Source organism: Phasianus colchicus, chromosome 14 (assembly GCF_987193195.1).
Source record: "Phasianus colchicus chromosome 14, bPhaCol1.hap1.1, whole genome shotgun sequence".
NCBI classification, from domain to species: Eukaryota; Metazoa; Chordata; class Aves; order Galliformes; family Phasianidae; genus Phasianus; species Phasianus colchicus.
This window is the reverse complement of record NC_143449.1, coordinates 2620611-2640765: the sequence shown is the minus strand read 5'-3', so window position 1 is coordinate 2640765 and position 20155 is coordinate 2620611. Positions and strand designations below refer to the sequence as shown.

At 40.0% G+C, this 20155-nt stretch overlaps 2 protein-coding genes across 14 annotated transcripts in view; both read right to left on the bottom strand.

The window, feature by feature from the left end:
• Positions 1 to 7483, bottom strand: part of MTMR1 (myotubularin related protein 1) — a 31971-nt gene extending 24488 nt beyond the window's left edge. The window contains exons 1-4 of one of the 8 annotated variants that reach the window (XM_090150265.1): positions 7465 to 7483; positions 4564 to 4669; positions 2502 to 2525; positions 334 to 387 (exon numbers count right to left, since the gene is read on the bottom strand). Coding sequence is in view for 4 of the 8 variants with exons in the window: in XM_090150263.1 (XP_090006389.1) it covers positions 334 to 387; positions 2502 to 2525; positions 4564 to 4669; positions 7216 to 7346 (315 nt within the window). In the remaining 4 variants the exon portion in view is untranslated. Of the gene's footprint in view, positions 1 to 333; positions 388 to 2501; positions 2526 to 4563; positions 4670 to 4803; positions 6657 to 7215; positions 7348 to 7464 lie in introns of those variants that run through there. The other 7 variants (XM_090150263.1, XM_090150264.1, XM_031602678.2 and 4 more) reach the window with 7 other exon arrangements.
• A 384-nt stretch (positions 7484 to 7867) lies between these two features.
• MTM1 (myotubularin 1) overlaps positions 7868 to 20155 on the bottom strand; it is a 40438-nt gene continuing 28150 nt past the window's right edge. For 5 of the 6 annotated variants that reach the window (XM_031602681.2, XM_090150268.1, XM_090150269.1 and 2 more), the window contains 6 exons: positions 18921 to 19106; positions 17749 to 17955; positions 14256 to 14348; positions 13402 to 13515; positions 12903 to 13079; positions 7868 to 10609 (listed from right to left, as the gene is read on the bottom strand). In XM_031602681.2, the coding sequence (XP_031458541.1) occupies positions 10442 to 10609; positions 12903 to 13079; positions 13402 to 13515; positions 14256 to 14348; positions 17749 to 17955; positions 18921 to 19106 (945 nt within the window). In that variant the 3' untranslated portion in view covers positions 7868 to 10441. The remainder of the gene's footprint in view (positions 10610 to 12902; positions 13080 to 13401; positions 13516 to 14255; positions 14349 to 17748; positions 17956 to 18920; positions 19107 to 20155) is intronic. The other variant, XM_031602682.2, reaches the window with a different exon arrangement.

The window sequence follows — 20155 nt, the reverse complement described above, 5'->3', positions numbered from 1 at the left end:
ATTAAGCAACTTCCAAAAATAATTAAATTGATGTTGGGTTTGGTATTTTCTTTGTTACCACCAGATTTTTATATGTGGCATCCAAACACAAAGACGACGACACGCAGACAAGGAGCTGACACAAACTCAGAGGTCAGCGTGCTGTCAGATGGGGCCTTAGGTGCAATGGTTGGACCACAAGCCATCAGATGAAGACCCTACCTAGCACATAACCAAACACACTAATGCTTTCTACAAATCCTCTGAGAACAAGAAATACAAGGTCTCAATGTACTGCACTAGCATACAGTACCTGACTACACAGTTAATGAATGAAAGATGAGTAAAACTTGCCACCTGATCAGCTTCTGCTTCAGAATGATAGCCATTGTGTCCATCCTGAATCTCCTGCATTGCATGAGGCAGCAGTAGGGCAAGAGAGAAGTAACAGGAAAAATCATGCACACAACAGGTGAAAGGACAGAATCTTTTCTAGTTTCCCCCTTTTTTCTTTCCTTAAAGAGACAGCGTATACTTTAACCACAGCTTTGCCTCCAGAGTTCCCCACTCCTGACACAAAACCCTTTCCACACAACACATTCCAAGCTACTGGGGCCACCCATTTAATGTTATTTGGCACAACACAGAATTCAGAGTTCACCCCTCTTTTTCACTTAAGAAACTGGGCTGGTACACAAAAAAGTAAAGTACGTACTGTCTTTTTAAGACAAGCAACTTCATAGTGAAGAAAATGAATTAAAGGTACGCCACATGCTTATAAATAGAAGAAATTGAGTGCAGCTTGCAAGAGTAGCATTAGGACAAAAGTCATGCAGTCTTTCAAGGAAAAAACAGTTCAAATAGAAATTATTCAGTCAATTTTAGAAATATGATATCGTGTAAGCCATGTTTTAATTAGCTTTCAGTTTCATGGTTTCACATTTTTCCCACAACTTCTGCACTGCTCTGAAGGTGACTCAGTAACTTTAAAGTTACAATTACTCCTCAGAGCATAATAATGCAAACGAGTCACTTTTTTACATATATGTATATATATTTTGCATCATAATGGTAGCAAACGCTGAACATTAATTAGATCTCTTTAATAAACATCACGTCCCTGGCACTCCAGGTAGCAGCACAGATGTCACTGGGTCAAATGAAGTAATTGCTTTGACACGTTCAGCCAGAACTGTTCTTCCATGTCCTTTCAGCATTAACTAGAGACGAGCTGTGTCTGTGACATTCCAGTATTCCCAGCAAACTCCTCACTTGGAAGACTGTAAATCCAGACTCGGTCTAAATTTACAACTGTTTGCTAAAATCAAACTTTTCTTTTAACAGTATTTCTACAGAGCTCCTTGAAAAAAATAGTATCTTCAGATAGCCTGGACACTACAAGTGCTTAAAGTGTTTTCACTAGTAAAAAAAACTTTATAAAAGTGAAGAATTCCTAGCATCTAAGCATTGACTGAATTCTGGTAAATGGAAATTGCTTACATTCCAACTGCACAAACGTTGCTTCTGAAATTAAAGTAGGCATAGGGATCCCTGAGAGAAAACTAGGAAAAGGACCAACAAAACACACCGACAGAGTGTAAAGCAGTGAAGGACAGAGAAGCACAGCAGACCACTCCAAGACCAAACCCCTTACAAAGGGCTAAGAAAAACCAATGGAAAACAGGCCATTTTTGTTACTCATCTCACACCAATTATTTCAAGAGCCTTCATTAAAAAAAAAAAAAAAAAATCAACTTGTGAGCGTTGACTAAACACATCATTTTCAACATGTAAACAAGGAATAAGAAAGACATCATTCAGACTCCATCTCTTGGTGCACGACCAAACAAGAGCTCTTTGTTTGCATAAAAGCGTTAGACACATTTCATGAACAATGTCAGAATGCTGTCCAGATCATTCCTCACTCTATACACGCTACTGAGAGGGACAAGAAAACAATGAAGAATAGGCAAGACCTACAAAACTGTCATTAAAAAGATGCAGGTCGGTGCACTAGCACCCAACTTCCAACCTAACCTCCCATTCTACAACAGGACTGAGGCATTACGGTAGCGCACGTACAAAAGCAAGAATGAATGTGAATCCTATTTAAACAGGCTGGACAAAGATGCAACACTTTCATCCACTAACACTCTTTAATGCAGACACTACCTTAGAGGTGCCCATACAGTACTCAGCAGTCAGAAGCACATAAGCCTCAGCTGCAAGCATCCATGTCGTCACAATTAATGCGATAAAACTGAAGTTAGTATTGCACATTTGTAATGTAATTTAAATATGCTGCTTTCTCACACATTGACTTTTATTGCTCATGAAAACAAAGTAATGGGTATAAGCATTTCAATGGCAAAGAAGCTGTTGCACTGCATAGAAACATGGTCTGAGTGATTCATAAAAACCATCAGCGAAGTAAAGAACAACACTCACACACCAAGATGTCACACAGCACAAAGGACAAACAGGCAGGAGGCCGTTTTACTACTTGCCACAGGTAACCTTACCCGAATATCAGGCCTCCTGTACACCTGTTAGTTAAAATATAACATGTTATCCAACAAAATGCACAGCTTTGACCCATTAAATATTTTACAGCATTTGTCAGATTTTCAAGAGAACGCCACTTCAAGCATATTCATTACAGTTGAATTTAAAAGCAAAACGAAACAACCCTACATATAGCTCCAACTTGCAGAATTATTTTGCTCTGAAAGTATGCCAGCCACTTCCATTCAGTGCTGAAACAAATGCCAAACTCTTCTGAAAAATTTACTCCTAATCACGCTTTTATTCAGTGCTACTGCGACACGAGAAGAGCGAGCCCAGTAATCCTCCAAGGTGAAAACAACAAGCCTGCAGTAACAACGATTAAGTACAACCCCCAGATCTTTTGGATTCTAATGGCAAAACAGACAGCTGCATCTCTTCATTAGAAATCACAGAATGGCCTGGGTTGGAAGGGACCTCCAGGATGATGAATCTCCAACACCCCCACCGCATGCAGGGCCACCAACCTCCCCATTTAGTACCAGCCCAGGCTGCCCCGGGCCCCATCCAACCTGGCCTTGAACACCTCCAGGGATGGACGGGGCATCCACAGCCTCTCTGGGCAGCTGTTCCAGCACCTCACCACTCTCACAGTCAGCTTATTTCTGAAGGCAGCTGCACCCAGCTGCTGCTGCTACCTGCGTGACTTCCAGGCACAGCAGTGCCTCCTTCAGCAGCACTGCCAGGCAGAGCCCCACACCATCCTGCAGCTCCCAGCTCACTCAGCACTCACCAGATGGGACTGTTTCTTACTGTCTAACCAATGTCACCCACCTTTTTCCTAAAGATGAGGACTCTACTCGTTTCTTAATGCTGAACGTACAGCACCAGTTTTTCTGGATCTGTGCTACCCACACAGGTGTTAGCAGTACTGACAAAACACCTGCAGTACCACTGAGCCTCCAGAAACACTAAACACAAAGAAAAGCCTTTCCCAAAAGCACAGACAAGATTCAGGTCCTGAATTTAAACAAAGAAATTCTAGGACAAAAAATTATATGGGACTATGCACAAATACGAGAGCTCAAGTCACAGTAATGCAATAATGGCAAATACTTTTTTCTTCTTTTTCCCCCCACACTAATTCTAAATACCGGAAGGCTTGTAATTTTTTGTTTCTTTGTTTCTTAGAAACAGTGATAAACACATCTAATTAGGCCTCAAAAGACTTAGTCCACTTAAGTAACAACCAAGGTGAATTTGCAACAGAGAATGAAGCTACTCAGAATACAAAAGCACTCCTTTCTCCAGAGGAATGCCATACAAATCAGAGATAAACTGAGCACCAAGCTTACACACTTGCATTTTACCACAAAGTCCTTGATCTGCATGGCACAGACAACTGTCAGCTGTAATGCAGTGTCCCACAATGTTCCATCCAAGAGTTTACCCTTGACCTGAGAGCTGCCCATCCTTCACAAGGGTAAGGTGCAGACAGTGCCAATGACACCATGCTCTCTGAAGGGAGTTTTTAAACAGACCGTGGTCAGAAATATCATGGAATTCATCTTCAAGAGTGGGCAGATTCTGATCTGCAGTCACAGAATCTAAAATACACTGGTGCTGGACAGCAAACTTTTAAGCATAGAGTTTATTAGCAAATGACTTCAAATCTAGTTAAAAACAAGAAAAGTAACATTTTCATTTTCTGGTGAAATCCAATGAAATCAGTTTGGTACTCCAAATGACACAAAGCAATTTCAACCTACAACCATTAATTTACTTCAGCTGTTTTTGTTGTTTTGTTTAATGTAGTAATCAAAAGGAAAGGCAAGTCATTCTTTGCATTTCATTCAGAACAATTTTTTGTTTTCCTGTACACTTCAATGCCATTGCTCTAACTATGGAGAAAAACATAGAACAGATTTCAAAGATTCCTATGCACAAATGAGACACTTGTAGTTGTGAAACATTCCAAGGTCACAGAAGCATTTACCACCTGACACTCAAAGCAGCAAGGGTTTCCTGACCACCCGCTCTTATCCAAAACAAATGGGACATGCTGCTCAGGGCACTTACCCGGTAGTCTCTGGACACACCTTCTGAAGGGACAGACCCAGAGATCTGACTGGAAATGGTTGCAGCTATCAGCTGTTTGCACCATTCAACGTGTGATCCCGTAGGGCTACAGAAACAGAATATTAATGTTGTTTAACAACTATTCTGTTACAGTCAAAAAGACCAGCACAGTGGAAAGGCAATACAAGAGCAGAAGGGAGCGGGGCAGATAAAATGGTGCTACAAAGGAAAAGTGCTCACCCATCTCTGAAGATCTAGGCTCACAGGAGAGACTCCACAAGGGAAGGATCTCCAACCAAAGAACCTTCCCCAGTGGGGGTCAGCCCTTAAATGAGGTTTAAGAGAGATGCAGCCAGGCTCCATCCCTTCCTGCCACACAGCTGACTTGCTTTCACCTGTGCTCCCAGGGCTGACCAGTCCTTTCCCCAGGTGCTCATCAGTGCTTCAGGCCGTGACTCAACAGTTACCATACACATTCAAAACATATATTGAGAATAGCAAGGCACAGCAATACAAAACAAGGCCATACATGAGTGTTAACAGTACAAATCAGGTTTCTTTGTGGGCATAACACAATTATTTCAGTGAACAAAGGAGGTAAATTGTTACTGGATCTTATCAGAGATGTAAAGCTGTCAGTGGGCCAAAAGCATGCTTATGGTCCTCAGATCTTACAAAAATGTTTGCTTCCTTACCCAAGTACAGCTCTTTTTCCAACATTCATTTCTTAGAGCCATACATGGAATGAATTGGATAACTAACAGGAAACTCCTCATACTCACCTTTATTGCTATTTCCTGATTGTTTAGTAAATCCTCTTGAAAATTAAACCACTCAATGCTAGCATTTAAAATTGCAAACTACTGCTGTGTTGCACTCTATACTAATACCAGACATAGAAAATACATTTCCTAAAAGGCAGTTTCTAATTTAGCCACATTTTTATATATTCATATAATACTCTCCAAATAATGTTAAAGACTGGCTTTACCAGTGTCAGATGTCTACAAGAACCCTACAGACAATGCATCTGAACAGCAGAACTGCACTGAACCTGAGACGATGCATTTGGAGAGCAGCTGCTGGAACCAGCGTGGCTTACAAGTTTCAGAGTGCCAGCAGCAAGGAGCAGCTGCCAGCCATGGAGAGGTGCAACAGCAGTGCCCCAAAGCAGGCCTGCCCCACAGGAAGCCGGGGAGGCTGGGAAGCCTGCATGCCACCGCAGGCTCAGCTTGTACAGGAGATAACTGCCACTCATCCACACAGGTTTGCTAGGCACTTGTGCAGATGTAAAGCTCGTTCCCAAGTCAAACGTACACTGAAATTTTAAATTCATTTTTTAAATTAATTCACAAACTAACTTTGGATTCTCTGAGCATCGTGTGACAGAAGCAAACCACTCTATACACATACCCAGCTCAACTGGGATTTTTGGCAGGCGGCATGACAACACAAGATGACAAACCCCTGCACAGCCAGAAGCTTTTCCTCACACTATCTGCTAGGATAGAGAGGTGCACGTAGCCAGAAATTAAAGATCTTTAAGAACTTTTCTGACAAACTTTAGTAGCCAAGCTTGTTTATTTCACCTTCCTTCACAACTCTTGATTTCTGCTATATCTCTTTAGGGTTAGCCTAAGCTTGTTTCCAAAGGAGCGTTTACTTGTTACTTAAGATTTCTCAATGGCAGATCTGTGGCAGGCCCTGCTATGTCCGTGCCAGCAGAGGAGGTGTGCAGGTGCCCGGCTCTGATGCGGCACAGCCCGGCAGTGAGACTCAGCGCCCTGCTGTGGGCAGAGCAGTGCCAGGTCACACCGTGCCCCATCGGGTACGGCCACAGCTGCACTGAGACTGGTCCAGGGCTCAACAAGGGGGAGAGGAAAATCACAGAATGGCCCGGGTTGGAAGGGACCTCAAGGATCACAAATGTCCAACCCCCTGCCACACACAGGGCCAACAACCTCCACATTTAACACCAGCCCAGGTTGCCCAGGGCCCCATCCAACCCGGCCTTGAACACCTCCAGGGATGGACGGGGCATCCACAGCCTCTCTGGACAGATAAAAAAACTGAAATAAGAAACACGAAAGCAAGGAATAAAAGATGTGTACTTGAGTGACAGACTTCTTAGCAAGGATTTCCAGCTTTCCTAGAACGTCGAGATTTCTCCTAAAAGAAAAGTGACGGAACACAGAAGCAGAAGCCAGGCACAACTCCGAACTTTCCTCTCCCCCACCCCGAGGAGTTCCGTTTACTCCCGTTCCGGGTAAGGCCGTTTCAGCCGAGCTCTGCGCCTGCCCGCCCACCGTGAGACAACCGACAGAATAAGCGGCTGCCAAAGGAAAAGTTCCGTAGGTTCCCCAGATCCCCGCCAAAATCCCGCAGGCAGCCCCAGCCTTCCCCGTTAACCGCGACCGGCACGCAGCCGCGGGCACGAAACTTTGAGGAGGGCCGGCGCGCGGACGGGGCACAACCGGCCGTCTGTTAGCGCGGAGATGAGCGTAAAGGCGCAGACTGGAAGCGCCGGCCGAGCCCCGGTCCCAGGCTCGGCGGCAGGAGGAGGGCCGGAGGCCGCGGCCCCGCGCATCGCATCGCATCGCAGGGCAGGCCGCGGTGCCGAGGCTCGCAGCCCGCTGCCCGCCCGCCGCTCACCTGTCCAGCGTCTCGCTGCTGGCCTGCCGCGACGCGGCCCCCGCCACCGCCCCTGCCCCCGCCCGCGCGGCCCGCCGGCTCACGACGCCGCTCTCGGCCGCCGGCCCGGCCGCCGCCGCCGCCCGCTCCATGGTTCCGGCCGCCGGCGGGACGCCCCGCGCCGCCGGGATGGCGGCCTCCCACGCGGCCCGGCCCCGCCGCCTCAGCCCGGGCCCCGGCCGAGAGCTGTCAGCCGGCGGCTGGCCTTACCCATAGGCCTCCGCGGCGCCGCGAGGGCGGGCGGCAGCCCGGCGCGGAGCGGGAAGGCGGCGCCGGGCGGAGCGGGCAGGGCCGGGGGAAGCGGCCGGAAAAGCAGCCTTCCTCTCTGTTCTCCGCGCGCGTACAGAGCAGACGGTGCCTGGGAGCAAAAGCGTGAGGCGAACGGCAGAGCGAAGGAGAAACGCCGCGCAAAGCGAGCCGCAGGCAGAGCTGAGACGTGCCTCCAACGGAGGCAATCGGCCATAGGCGCACTGATAACGGTGGTGCTGCGATGGATACGGCACGCGGCGAACCAAGACGGCGTTCTGTGCTGACTTCACAGTACGCAGCAGGGCGATGGCTGCAGGGCCGTGGGAGGAAGGATACAAAAAATAAAACAAAACCAAGGCGGCAGTTCACAGAGCACAGTCTCACGGAGCACAGCAGGTAGCTGTAGCTGCTGACCTTTGCAGCCCAGCTCTCCCCCCCCAGCAGGCAGTCGTTGCCCATCCCCTCCTGTTGCTCAGGAGCTCCCTGAGCTCGCACAGCTGCAGCAGGAAGGTGAAGTAACAGCCAACTGCCGGGCAAAGCCCAGCAGCACAGCCGCCAAACACACACAGGTGAATCTGCTTGCATCGCTCTGCAGCATGACAGCCCAAACACTCAGTTAAATGGAAAGGAGCTTCCTATTACCGCTGATCGTTTGTGAGCTTACATTCACAGCAGCTCTGGAGTAGTATTTTCCAGAAGGTATTGGATTAAAAACATCCTCATGTTTGTGTAATTAGTGTTACCATGACAAAACAGAGTTAAGAAGTACTATCTTATCTGCTGACTTGAAAAAAAAATCAAGCCCAAATACAGTTATGCTAGAGAGCTTCTAAAATGGCATTCAACCAAACCAGTAATGTGAATAATGGAATATACATAATGAACTAAGTGCATAAAGATCCTTTCCATTATATCACACTTTCCCACACACAACAGGTGATCATGTAGTGTTTACACAGTAAAACTATATTTTTTGAACTTCTCCGCGCTGCTCAGAGATGTCACCAATATATTCAACTCAAATACAGAAACATTAAATATTCTAATAAAATTAGCTTTATCTATATGTATCTATGTACATATATAAACTACAAGTAAAAGGCAAATATACCAGAGTATGCATAGTTTTCAAAAGTGTATCTCAATTGAGCATCTTCCTTCATCTGAAATAGATTTATCTTGTTCATCTCAACAAGCCAAGCTTTGGGATCATGGCATTTCATGTTATTTTGGAAACACAGTGAAAAACATGGAAGGGAGAATGAAATTTAGAGGACAAAAATGAGGCATATGCATTTAGAACACACATGCAATATGCTCTGAGCTTCCCTGAAAAAAAAAATAGTGCAAGTCAGTGTATACACTGAAGCAAATCAAGAGGCAGTACACTTTTATTCCTTTGAAAAAATACCATTCCTAAAAATACTCAGATGTCCTCTAAATTTTGACTTACTTAATGGAATTATCGCTTTAAACTTAGTTTTCATATGCAAAATATTTACACATTATAATCTTGCAGAATTTCTAATAAACTATATTATGTATACTTACACAAAACTTAATTTATATATAATACTATTATATCCTGCTGATCAAACCCCACCGCATGTACAATAATTTACAGTGACAGAAGCCTCAAGCATCAGAACATTTCATTTAAAATAACAGTATCAGAGTCCTCCACAAATTCAGAATTGCAGAATTTCCTGGATTGCTTGAATATCATTAAACTTGTGAGAATATGCAAAATCCTAATTAAATATCAAGTAGCAAGGTCTGTCTGTGATAAGAAATGTTTGCAACTATTAAAAAATACCTGAAAAGAACAAGTTAAAGGTTTACAAAATGCCTCTGAAATGAAGACCAAAAACTAGAACTCAATGGAAGGTTCAGTGTAAGTGCACACACTATCTGCAAATCTCATCTACTGAAGTCCTTTAAATATTTAAGAATAAATTCATTAAACAAGTTAAATATACACTGAACAGTAAAGTATAAATTTACAAGCTTTCAACAGTATTCAGAACTGATATATTTTCTTTTTTTGCCTACTTTGGTATAAAAGCTCCTCTGAACAGGCACATTTATTTTTTAAGACGTACTCAAGCTTCAGAACAATGGCTGATGCTGGATATTTAAGCAATGACCCTGTGGATCTGTTTTTAATTATATAAACCTTATTTGGAAACATTTTGTTCTGTATTAATCCAAAAAGCCAACAGTGATAATTTGTAATATACTGCAATGCTCAACAGTTAACCAGAACAAGACCTCTCAGAATCCAGTGCAACTGTCATCTGTTAAAAAATACAATAAAAAAAAAAATTTCTTTTGATACCTACTGGGCTATCTGCACTGTTTAATTAAAAGTATATCCTTCCATCTTTTCATTTATTTTGAGGGAAGAAAATCCGGAATTCTCACATAACCAGAACATTTTAACTTTTTAACTTCTCTCTGAAATCTTACCACATAATTTATTTTTGCCTCATGAAGTCCACAGCCATATTCCTAGCAGGAATAGACACATGGCTACTTCTACACAATGTGAATATTCCTTTTTATGTTTGTGTGTTTTATTCACAACATCCAAGACTGAGCATGAATTCTCTTGCAGGAAGAACAGACCTACATTGTAATAAATTAAAGCATTCTTATGAAAACAATATATCAATTTCAAACTGTACCAGACTTTCCAAAATAACTCTAAAGTACTCCATAATTAGAAGTTGATTATTCATGTTCCCAGTTTACAGGTTCCAGAAGGCACATAATGGAAGAGTTGGTTTTGTTCTGAAGTCCTCCTCAAATGAAGACAGTCTAAAATACTTTGTGTTAGGACAATCTAACGTAAGGCATTAAAATATTCTTCTTCATACTCTAGATCTATGTTAAGCACCACTTGCTATTATGATATAGAAAGAAGCCAGCGTTTTCTTCAAAAGTGTGTTTGTACTTGGGACATCATTTGTGAGGGAGAAGTTGATGAGGCTGATGAGTTGGATATCTTAGAGTTATTTGTGATCTGTAGTTCTTCAAGTCTCCTCATATAATCATCTCGCAATGCAAGGAGCTCCATGTAACGCTGCTCCACTGGATTTGGCTGCTAGAAAGAAATCTGTATTAGTCCTTTATCACTGTAGTCCAAGTACATCTACACAAGATGCCGTAACATTTGTCTTTTCTTGGATTATTTTTTAAATATATTTCTTAATATAATATTATTTTTATATAATAAAAAATTATTATTTTTATATATTTATTTCTATAATGCAAGAGCCCTCTGGGTTCAAACTGTTTTCATCCAAAGAAAAATCCTGCTTTACAAAATAGCTCTTTCTCAATAAAAATCAGTCAGAAATTTCCCAGAAATTACTATCTAACATAGTGTGTTTGTACGGACATGATTGTCTTCTCCACAGCTTTTCCCTTCTTGACTTAAAAGGTTTTAGATTGCAGTTTAAATGTTTTGTCTTCTCTAAAAAAAAAAAAAAGGTTAGCCAGACTGAAGATCTTTGGCTCTGCTGATCAGATGAAGATGAAATCTTCGGTTTAAGTAATTACCCTTACTGTTAAAGTTTACTTCAGTGCTTAAATAGTAACTTTGCAACTATGTGTAAATGAAAAAAAATAAACGCACAACTTTGTGACTTCTCAGAGCAAACCAGACTACTCACAGCCAAAGAACCTTAACAATACCTATTTTAAGCTCAGCTTATTTCGCACAGATGCCCAAAGCAGATACAGAGCCTGAGCTCACTTTGTTCTACCAGTGAAGAAGCTGCAACTGTTTCTCAATTAACCTCTCAGAGTTATTAACAAGAAAGTTGCAGAAGCAAATTTAAGTGTACTACCAGTTCAAAATCAGCTGAATCATTGAGTATCAGTCAGCATTCCCAAAGCACCCCAGATAGGGGAGGTTATAAATACTGAAGCAGATGTGGAAGTATGATCAATGACTGCATCTAGTTAGTAGCAGGATGAGAGACGTAGGATTAATGATGCTGCTTGTGACAGACCAGGCTCTTCAGTAGACACAAGTCTGATGCCCCCAGCATGCTTCTATGTCACAGCACTAACAAGGTCAGCTCAAAAAACTGGCTTATGCCACGCATTCATTACTCAGATACTTAACATGAAGCATAAGTTTCACGTGCAAGAGAACAACTGTTCTGTACTTTAAGAGAACTGTTGTGTTCTGTACTTAAATATGGTGAAAGTGAGGGACCACTAGCAGAAACACAGAATACTATATCATATAGGTCTGCAGTTCTAGTAGGAAACTACTTCCAAAAGCCATTCCTGAATAAAGGCTAAGAATTTCAAAGTAGATTTACAGCTAATTTGCATGCCCCATAATTCTTCACATTCTAAATTTAATCTCTGGATTTACTTTTTTCAAAATGCCTTCATCCTCCACAGCAAGCAACAGAAGCTTTAAATGAGAACTTGAAATTAAAACTGGCAACATACTTATAACAAAATACAACATACTGTCTGGCTCTCTTACAGCCTCTGGAGTGCTGTAAATAATATAGATCAGCTGCAGAAGAGGAACTGCATTGCTTGAAAACTCCTGATTCATTCCAGGATCTTGATCATGAACACTGCTTCTGTCCAAGAAATTGCTCTTCTGTCTTCTCCTACTCAAAACTACACAGCTTGTTGAGCAAGACAACTAAGTCTCTGTATGCTATCTTTACATGCCACATTGCCTAGATTTTTAGCAAGATTGTAACAAAAATTGAGCATTCATATATCAAGAACAAACTTATACATAAGTTGATAGAAGTGTTCCTAATCTGATTTACTTGTAAAATTATCAATAATAGTTTTTCTCCTGTGTTTACACAGTGTAAATGATGTTGGGTGAAAGTTTTAGCAAAAAACAAACCAAAACTTATCATGAAGCCATTAATACAGACAGCAGTTTTAGAAGACTAACTGAAAAGGTCATCTTACTTTGTAAAAGGCTCTGCATGCTCTGCCAGAAAAGGGAGAAAGAACAGGCAAATACAACAAGGCATAGTTGTGATGCCAACACTTCTAATCCTCAAGGTTCAGTAAGCCCTAAGTCTTGTCATCCACCCTCCATAACATCTAATACCATTAAGAACGTACTCCCAAGGAAAGGGGACAGGAAGAATTTGAAGATGACTTGATACTAAGCAGTGAAATCAGCTCAATGTTCTGAGACAAGTTGGATGATTAAAAGAACAACAAAAAAATCCCACCACATAAATTAGCATTTTCATCTTTTTTCCTCCTCCCATCCTTACAAAAGCATGTTAGAAAAAAAGAAGAGCAGATTACAGATACTATTCTACGTTTCAGTTTTAGCACAAAAATCTACTTCCAGAGGCTTCAAACAGTTTGTATGTTCTAGACAATTTACTTACTTGTTGCCGGATCCTTGGGTTCCATCTGATGTAGTAATTGACCCAGAGCTCGAGGTGACGCATACTGGCTACTGGATAGAGAGCTCGATTTAGCTCTTTACTATAAAAAGGATTGGTGTATTTAGATTTTTCACTATTTATCAAAGACCATAATGATAATGTTTTCTCAGTCACTTTCTGAAAAGAAATTGAAATAAGAATTGTAAACATTTGCACAGAATCAGGAAAACCAAAGAAGCCAATAGTTATGATGTACTTAGAAGCACGGTAAGTTAAGAATATTTCTAATACAAAAAAAGTTTTTCACAAGTATTACAGTGACAGCATAGCCTTTGAGCTACCAAAACCAAGGCATTTACCATGCAACTATTCTGCAATGAGAAAAAGGCCAGTTCAAGAACACTAACATACAAGGAATATAATAAAATACAGTCAGCATTTTTGTCATCATCTAGAGACAATGCAGCAATACAATGAAACAATCAGTGGTATGACTGACCTCTTTTTCTCTAACAGACTCACTGTTGTACAAGAAAGTCCCAAACCGGCAGCTGTACAAGTGATCCAGGATTGTAATCAGCAACTGTTCATTGAATTCAAAGGCTGTAGGAAACTAACAACAGAAAAAGCCAATTTGTTCTTTTGTTGCAAAAGCAGAGAATGTTAAGAAACTAAAGAAGGCATTTAGAAGTCCGAATACGTTTAAGAAAAATTTAAGATAATGCTTTCATTACTACATAGCAGAGTAAGTGTTCAGAAGTGGTGAACTTCCTTAAACTAGCCATTAAGAGCTGTGCACTCAAGAAGTTCTAATTGCTTTTGTTTTCCAAAAAGAATACAATGCTGAGTTGTTATCATTACATTTACACGTACTAGAGAGAAAGATATTCATACTGCACACTTTATAGTGCAACATCATACGAGAAGAGGGTTTAGTTCCTAATTCCTGGCCCTAAACAGATAAAACTGGCTGCTTATTGAAGACCTGTTTAAATCACAACAATCAACTCCTCCCAAGCTTCCTTTCCAAGCTCTGATGAAACAACACTGTCCAGGTATTTGAAAAAACAGCTTCACAAAAAATGATGCAATGAAACAAGCAGGCTAAGCAAATGGTCGCAATCTCCAGTACACACTCCTTGCATGCATGATATCAAGCAGCACAAGCAAAGCTTACACACCACTTGTAGAAATATGCAAGAGATGGCCTGGCTTAAAAGCAAATATACTACTTGTGATAGGGCAGAGAGATACGCTGTCCTCTAGAAATACTTTTTTGATTGTATAAAGATCTAAGTTTTGAATTCAGTAATCACTTAACAGCCTTACTACCTGAAGGACGCCATAACATACCTGTTTAGACATCTGCCACACACAGTCAATAAACTGCAGAAAGATGGGCGATCTGTCTGCATCAGCATGGTTTTTATCCCCGTGTCCTATTCTCTGAAATGAAGCAATGGAGCCTCTTGTTAACCAAAACAAAAAGTACATTTTATGGCTGATAGACACTGTTTCTTATTTTACAACAGAATATAACCACTTCTGTAACAGAGCAACTTGTTTTCAGCATTAGTTATTGTATCACAGAGGAGAGACTGGGGGAACTACTGCAAAGTTATTCCAAAGATGTCCTGTTACTAAAAAACAAAGTGCTAGTTAATGGAAAAAAAAGAATTATTCATCCTTAAAGCATTTGTTACATCACAAATAAGATATTTTGAACTACATTTACGTAATATCAAAATCAAAGCCATACATTTTGACTTCTTTTGTAATTTTGGCCCTGGAGAACTTGTATCATAGGAACTATCCACACTATCTTCCCTGCCCATCTCCACACTTGAATCTGATGACAAAACCTGAGACAGATAGGGAGCAGAACAGAGCTCAAAGAAATGTTCATATTCTTGACAGAAAATTAATGCACATTTTACAAATTTGGGTGAGCCACCTTGTTCTAAGAAAGCATCCAATGTAACAAATCAAAGGAATTCTCCTCACAGATGAAAAAGAGTAAGTTCAATAAAAGCTATTTCCTTTCTTTTCACATTTAATAGTTGAAAATGGATGGGGACTGAAGGAAAACAGATTCTGTAACTCCTCTAATTCTACTTGAACACACTTGTCCAGAGGATACCAAGGAAGAGCATGTATGTTGAACTTCGATGTTGTCAATCTGCCTGTAAGATAGCAGGCAGAATATGTCCTAAGGGCACAAACAGTGATGAAACCATTACATTTCTCTGTAATATCTAATGATGTACAGATAACTTGAAATAACAAAACTGAATGGCTGGAAATGGAGGGAAACAAGGGACTGTAGTCAGAATTAGTCAAGAGTAGTAAATTACCAGAATAGCACTATAGGCAAAACACACAAATAGGTCCTCCTTGCTCTCCAGTTTTTACAGTTAAAATTAAGTGGTATCTATTAGCAGTCTTGCACGTGTTCAGTAAGGAAAGTCCACTTCAGCTAGAAGTTTTAGGATCTTGCTAAGGATTAGTATGGGCCCAAGTATCTTCTGGTTTGTAATTTATTCTATATCTCATAATTCTTGTGATGAAATTCACTGTTAGAACAATAACATTCCATTTAGCAAGTTATGTTGCAAGCTGGATACTGCAGTACATTCACTATACACAGAAAAGCTGGAGCAGGGGGATACTTTTCCCACAACAGATCTACTTATGTGCTTCATTAGATAGAAAATATAATCAGGAAGTAAGTAGTCAGCATCTAAATTGCAACTCTGACAACCTGAAACCTTCTATCAGCTAACTTGTTTTAGTCACTGAAATACTCAGTTCTCACTATTTGATCTCAGTTCAATCGAACAACTACCAAACCAATGCACAGCATGTATAAACAAAATATTTCCTGGTTGCATTATGAGTTTTCATTCCATAGACACTCCAAAAAAAAAAAAAGAAGCACATATATAGTAACCAAATAGAAGTTTATAAGCTATTACTAACCATAAGCCTAATATATCAAATACATAAAATATATATTTTGAAACATTAGACATCAAATCAAAATATGCAGTACTGCCAGAAAACAGCACGTGGGTAAGGGGAGTTGCTTTAACCATTTCCAAAGAGGACTACTTCAGTGAGCAAGTTGAGAAAATAAGACAATTAAATTACTGTTAGCAGAGTCAAACTATTGAAATCACCCTCATTCTGCCAGTTAGTCAGAGATGACCCAGAAGACTGAGCCAGTTACTTGGAAGGGGTCTAGAAGTCCCACTTACCTAGCAGAGGAAAAACATTTTCTGCTGAGAGAAAGACTGCTCTGATGACCCAAACTAAAATTAACAGTTTAATACAGAATCCTAGGTGATTCAAGTTTATCCATAATGGTGAAGAACAATACGCACTAAGCTAACAAATCTCCTAGTGACAGTCTAACTTTACCTGCATTATGAATAATGTTTAAAGATAAAACGTAACTAGAATAAAAAAAAAAAAACAGGCCAGTGCTTCCTGTGGCCACACCAAAGCAGAACAATTCAAAAGTTTACCTAACAGCACCATTAGAAGATGCAGGTAAGTACATAGAAAACTGGATTACAGCTGATATTCACAACAACCAAAATGCAAGTTTCTTAAAGCCTCAAGTTTCTAAAGCACCTTTAGAACATCAGATCAAAGACAGTTGCAACGTTTAAGCATGTTTAAATGCTGAAGTGATTCATGCTCAGTAGCAATACATGAATTTTCAAATGACTGAGACACTCCTGTAAGTGTAATATGGGCATGAAATACACCCAGAGGTATATTTTTCCATTTCTTCATTTTTTTTTTTTAGATTGCCCATTTTCCTCATTTTAGCAACAGTAATACCTTTAGAATATCCCATAAAGGACAAAATAATCCATGTAAACAAATTCTACTGAAGGTGTGCAAACTTCTCACTTGGAATTACAAGGCTCAGAACCAACAAGTTACACCTACCAACTTCTGCTTCCTGTCTTTGTAACACAGCACAATCCCCCCGGCCAGCCATTCTGTTTCCCCAGTTCCCTCATGAAGATCTCCTGCTAATATGCCAAATTTGAGAAGTTCCACTAAGAGTCTGAAAAGATTCCTAACACACCAGTGCCCTACACTTTGCATTACACACAGGCTGAATACCTACAGCCACAATTTCCCCTTATCTTCTAAGTACTGAGAAAAAGACAGAACAGAACTAGAGCTGACATCACCAGTGACAGCCTTTTTAAATCTATTCTGACAATTTCTAGAACATTTGAGAAGTATTGAAAACATCACCCAATGTATTGCTCAGACTTGTTCATCTGCCTCCCACGACATTTACAGTAGTCCACATGTGGGAGAAGCGGGGATAGTGGAAGGAAAAAAGGCTCAAATCCCAACTCAATTTTATTTTTTTTTCTGAAATCACTGGGAGGCCACCAAAGAATCAGAATATCTCCAGCTGGAAGGAACCCATGAGGATCATCAAGTTTAACTCCTGGCCTAACCCAAAATTCAAATGAGAGTCTGAGAGTGTCATCCAAACTTTGTCAACTCCAGGAGGCTTTGACAAACACTGCCCTGGGGAACCCACTTCATTTTTCTGCATTCTTATTTTCTCTGCTCAATCGACTCAGAAACACAAGCAATTCTGCATTTTTCAAAGGCTGCACAGGACGTGAATGATTAAAACCAAACAGGTCCCAAACCAAAAAGCTCTGTTCATTTTTACTTAGATATGTTTTAAGTCAGAATCCCCCAAAATGAGAAGAGTTATCCAACCTTGCCACAAGGAGTAGTTTAACATCAAAAACTATATAATGTTAATGTAGTATGGTCCTTGCAATTATCTTCCAGTTCTTACCGATGCAAATTTGTGTCCAAAGCTTATCCACTCTTTTTGCACCAGAACTTCAAACCCTTCAATTGTTCTGTAGTAGCTGTCTAACATCAACATGGCCAGCGATGTCAGCTGTGCTGTTCGGTCCCAGCCATCACTGCAGTGAACCAGCACAGAGCTCCTTCCTGAGGATACCTTGTCTGCCACTTGAATAGCTCCTGTCAAGACAAGCTAACAAAGAGGAACAGACACCAAACAATAAAGGAGATCAGCGTTATCATTCTAACAAAAATAAATTGATTGCTTTTTATCTAGAGAGTATCTACATTGATACTGTTTCCATTAAAACATGTACAGAGCATGGTGTAATTAACTGGAAAAGAATCTTCTAGGAGATAAAGTAAATTTGTTGTATAAAAATAGAGGAACAGATTGATTCCCTAATGCCTTAGTAAGTTCTAATTTATCTCACAGGAAATTCTTAAAAAATGGGACAGAAAACAGTAACCTTGATAAACTGAAGAACATAAGCTTCTTTTTTAAAAGAAAGAGAGGATTTACCATTGGAATTATTCTCTAAAAACTTTGTATTTCATTTGGCTCTTCCCTTTGAACTAAATTACTGAAGTATCTCAATTGTTAGAAAAAGGCACTTCTACCCTTCTAATAGGCTTATTTTCCAAATATTAACTTAAAATAAAAATGTTAAGTAGGATTCATTACATAATGCTCTAATAATTTTGCACAGCTGTACTTGATGCAAAAAGTTCAAAGTTCAATTAGAAAAATAAGTACTTTATTTAGATAAAAGAAAATAGAAAATTCCCAAATAAATTCAGGTTTTTTTATCCTTTATTGCTAACAAAATAAATCAGTTCTCACATGCACAGACAATAAGACTGACAACGCATACTTTTAATTATTAAAGACTAATGTCTGACATGAGGCTGATAAACGTTAATCTTCTCTTACTGCTGGTAAGTTATTAGACCTCATAACATACTCTAAGACAAAGTGGCTTTCTGCCTTTTTTGGGGTCAATATGTTCCAAAATGCAACAGCAAGCCAAAATTGAGTAATGCTGGTTTTTGTACTTCAAGTTTGATACAGAACACACACTATTTCAAAATTTAATAAAAAGCAAGACAGATGCATTGTGTTTGAACAAACATTTCAAAGAAACAGCTAAAAATCACCTTTATATGTTCTAACCAGTGGGTTGATTCCAGACTTGACAACCAGTGTGATTCTTCCACGTTAGGATAAACAATGTCTTTCAACTTCTTCAAAGATTCCCGCATGACATGAATATTATGAATGTCCAGGAAGAAAAGCTCTGCGTTGGGATATGCATCTTCACTTTCATATCCCCCCCCAGTTGCCTAAAAACAAGAGATGCAGAATTAACTACAGTCATACACGCACTGTTATAGCTGCATTTTAACAGAGGAACTATGGACGGATACTTTGTGGCCTAACTAGAAAATGAAGTATAATTTCACTTAGTTGTTTGCTTGCTTAAAACATCAGTCTCAGTTGAAAGCTCTGGAGGAGCAAATGCTGCAGAAAACATAATGCTTCCATTCCTCCAAAAGGACAAAGTATATAGTAGATGACCAGAAAGACATTTAAACTACCCTCAATCCCTTCAAAGCCTCAGGGAGTAACCCTAAAAAGGGAAGTTGTTCATACCATTGGGCTGGGAAGCCTTCGAATAAGATTGAACTTGCCAGGTTAAGCACAGTGGTCTGGTGTTGCATCAGTCATGACTCAGAGTGCTTTCAGAATAAAAGACATTTGTACTTTCCTTATTACTTTTAAGACTCATTGTGGTAAACAGGTTTTCCTTGACAAACATTACAATGTCAGTTTTTTTTTTTTCTTCATTTATGTTTACTTTTCCCACAAGAGATTAAGCAAACTTATATAATTCTGAATACAAAAGAAATCAACTTTCTTCTCTGGCAAATTATAAAGGTTAAATTAAAATGTAGAGTACATCACACAAAGCTGCAGTTACTTGTAACATACCAGATCAGCACTTTCTGGGAATAAAATTGCTGATATCTTTGTTTCTATGCTAACTAGACAGAAATTCAATCACAAGAGTTTTTCTACTTCTGTACACCAATAACTTAAACAAGAGCAAATCTTACATTTTCCAGTGCAAATTTGCTATAAAAAAAGAAATCTTTGTTGTTCAACTAAAGTTGAACTGATACCAAAATACATAAAAACAGTAAGATGTTTGGTCAAGTAGAATTAAATTTTAGAGTTTACTTGAGGTTAAGTATAAGCTAAATTTAAGAATTAAGTTTAAGAATATGAGCACCAGCCTTTATGAAGTAAAAACATTGAAGTTCACTTCAAAGTAACTTTCCTACTATCACTTTTTAATATTGAAGACTACATGTTAGATCATTAAGAAACT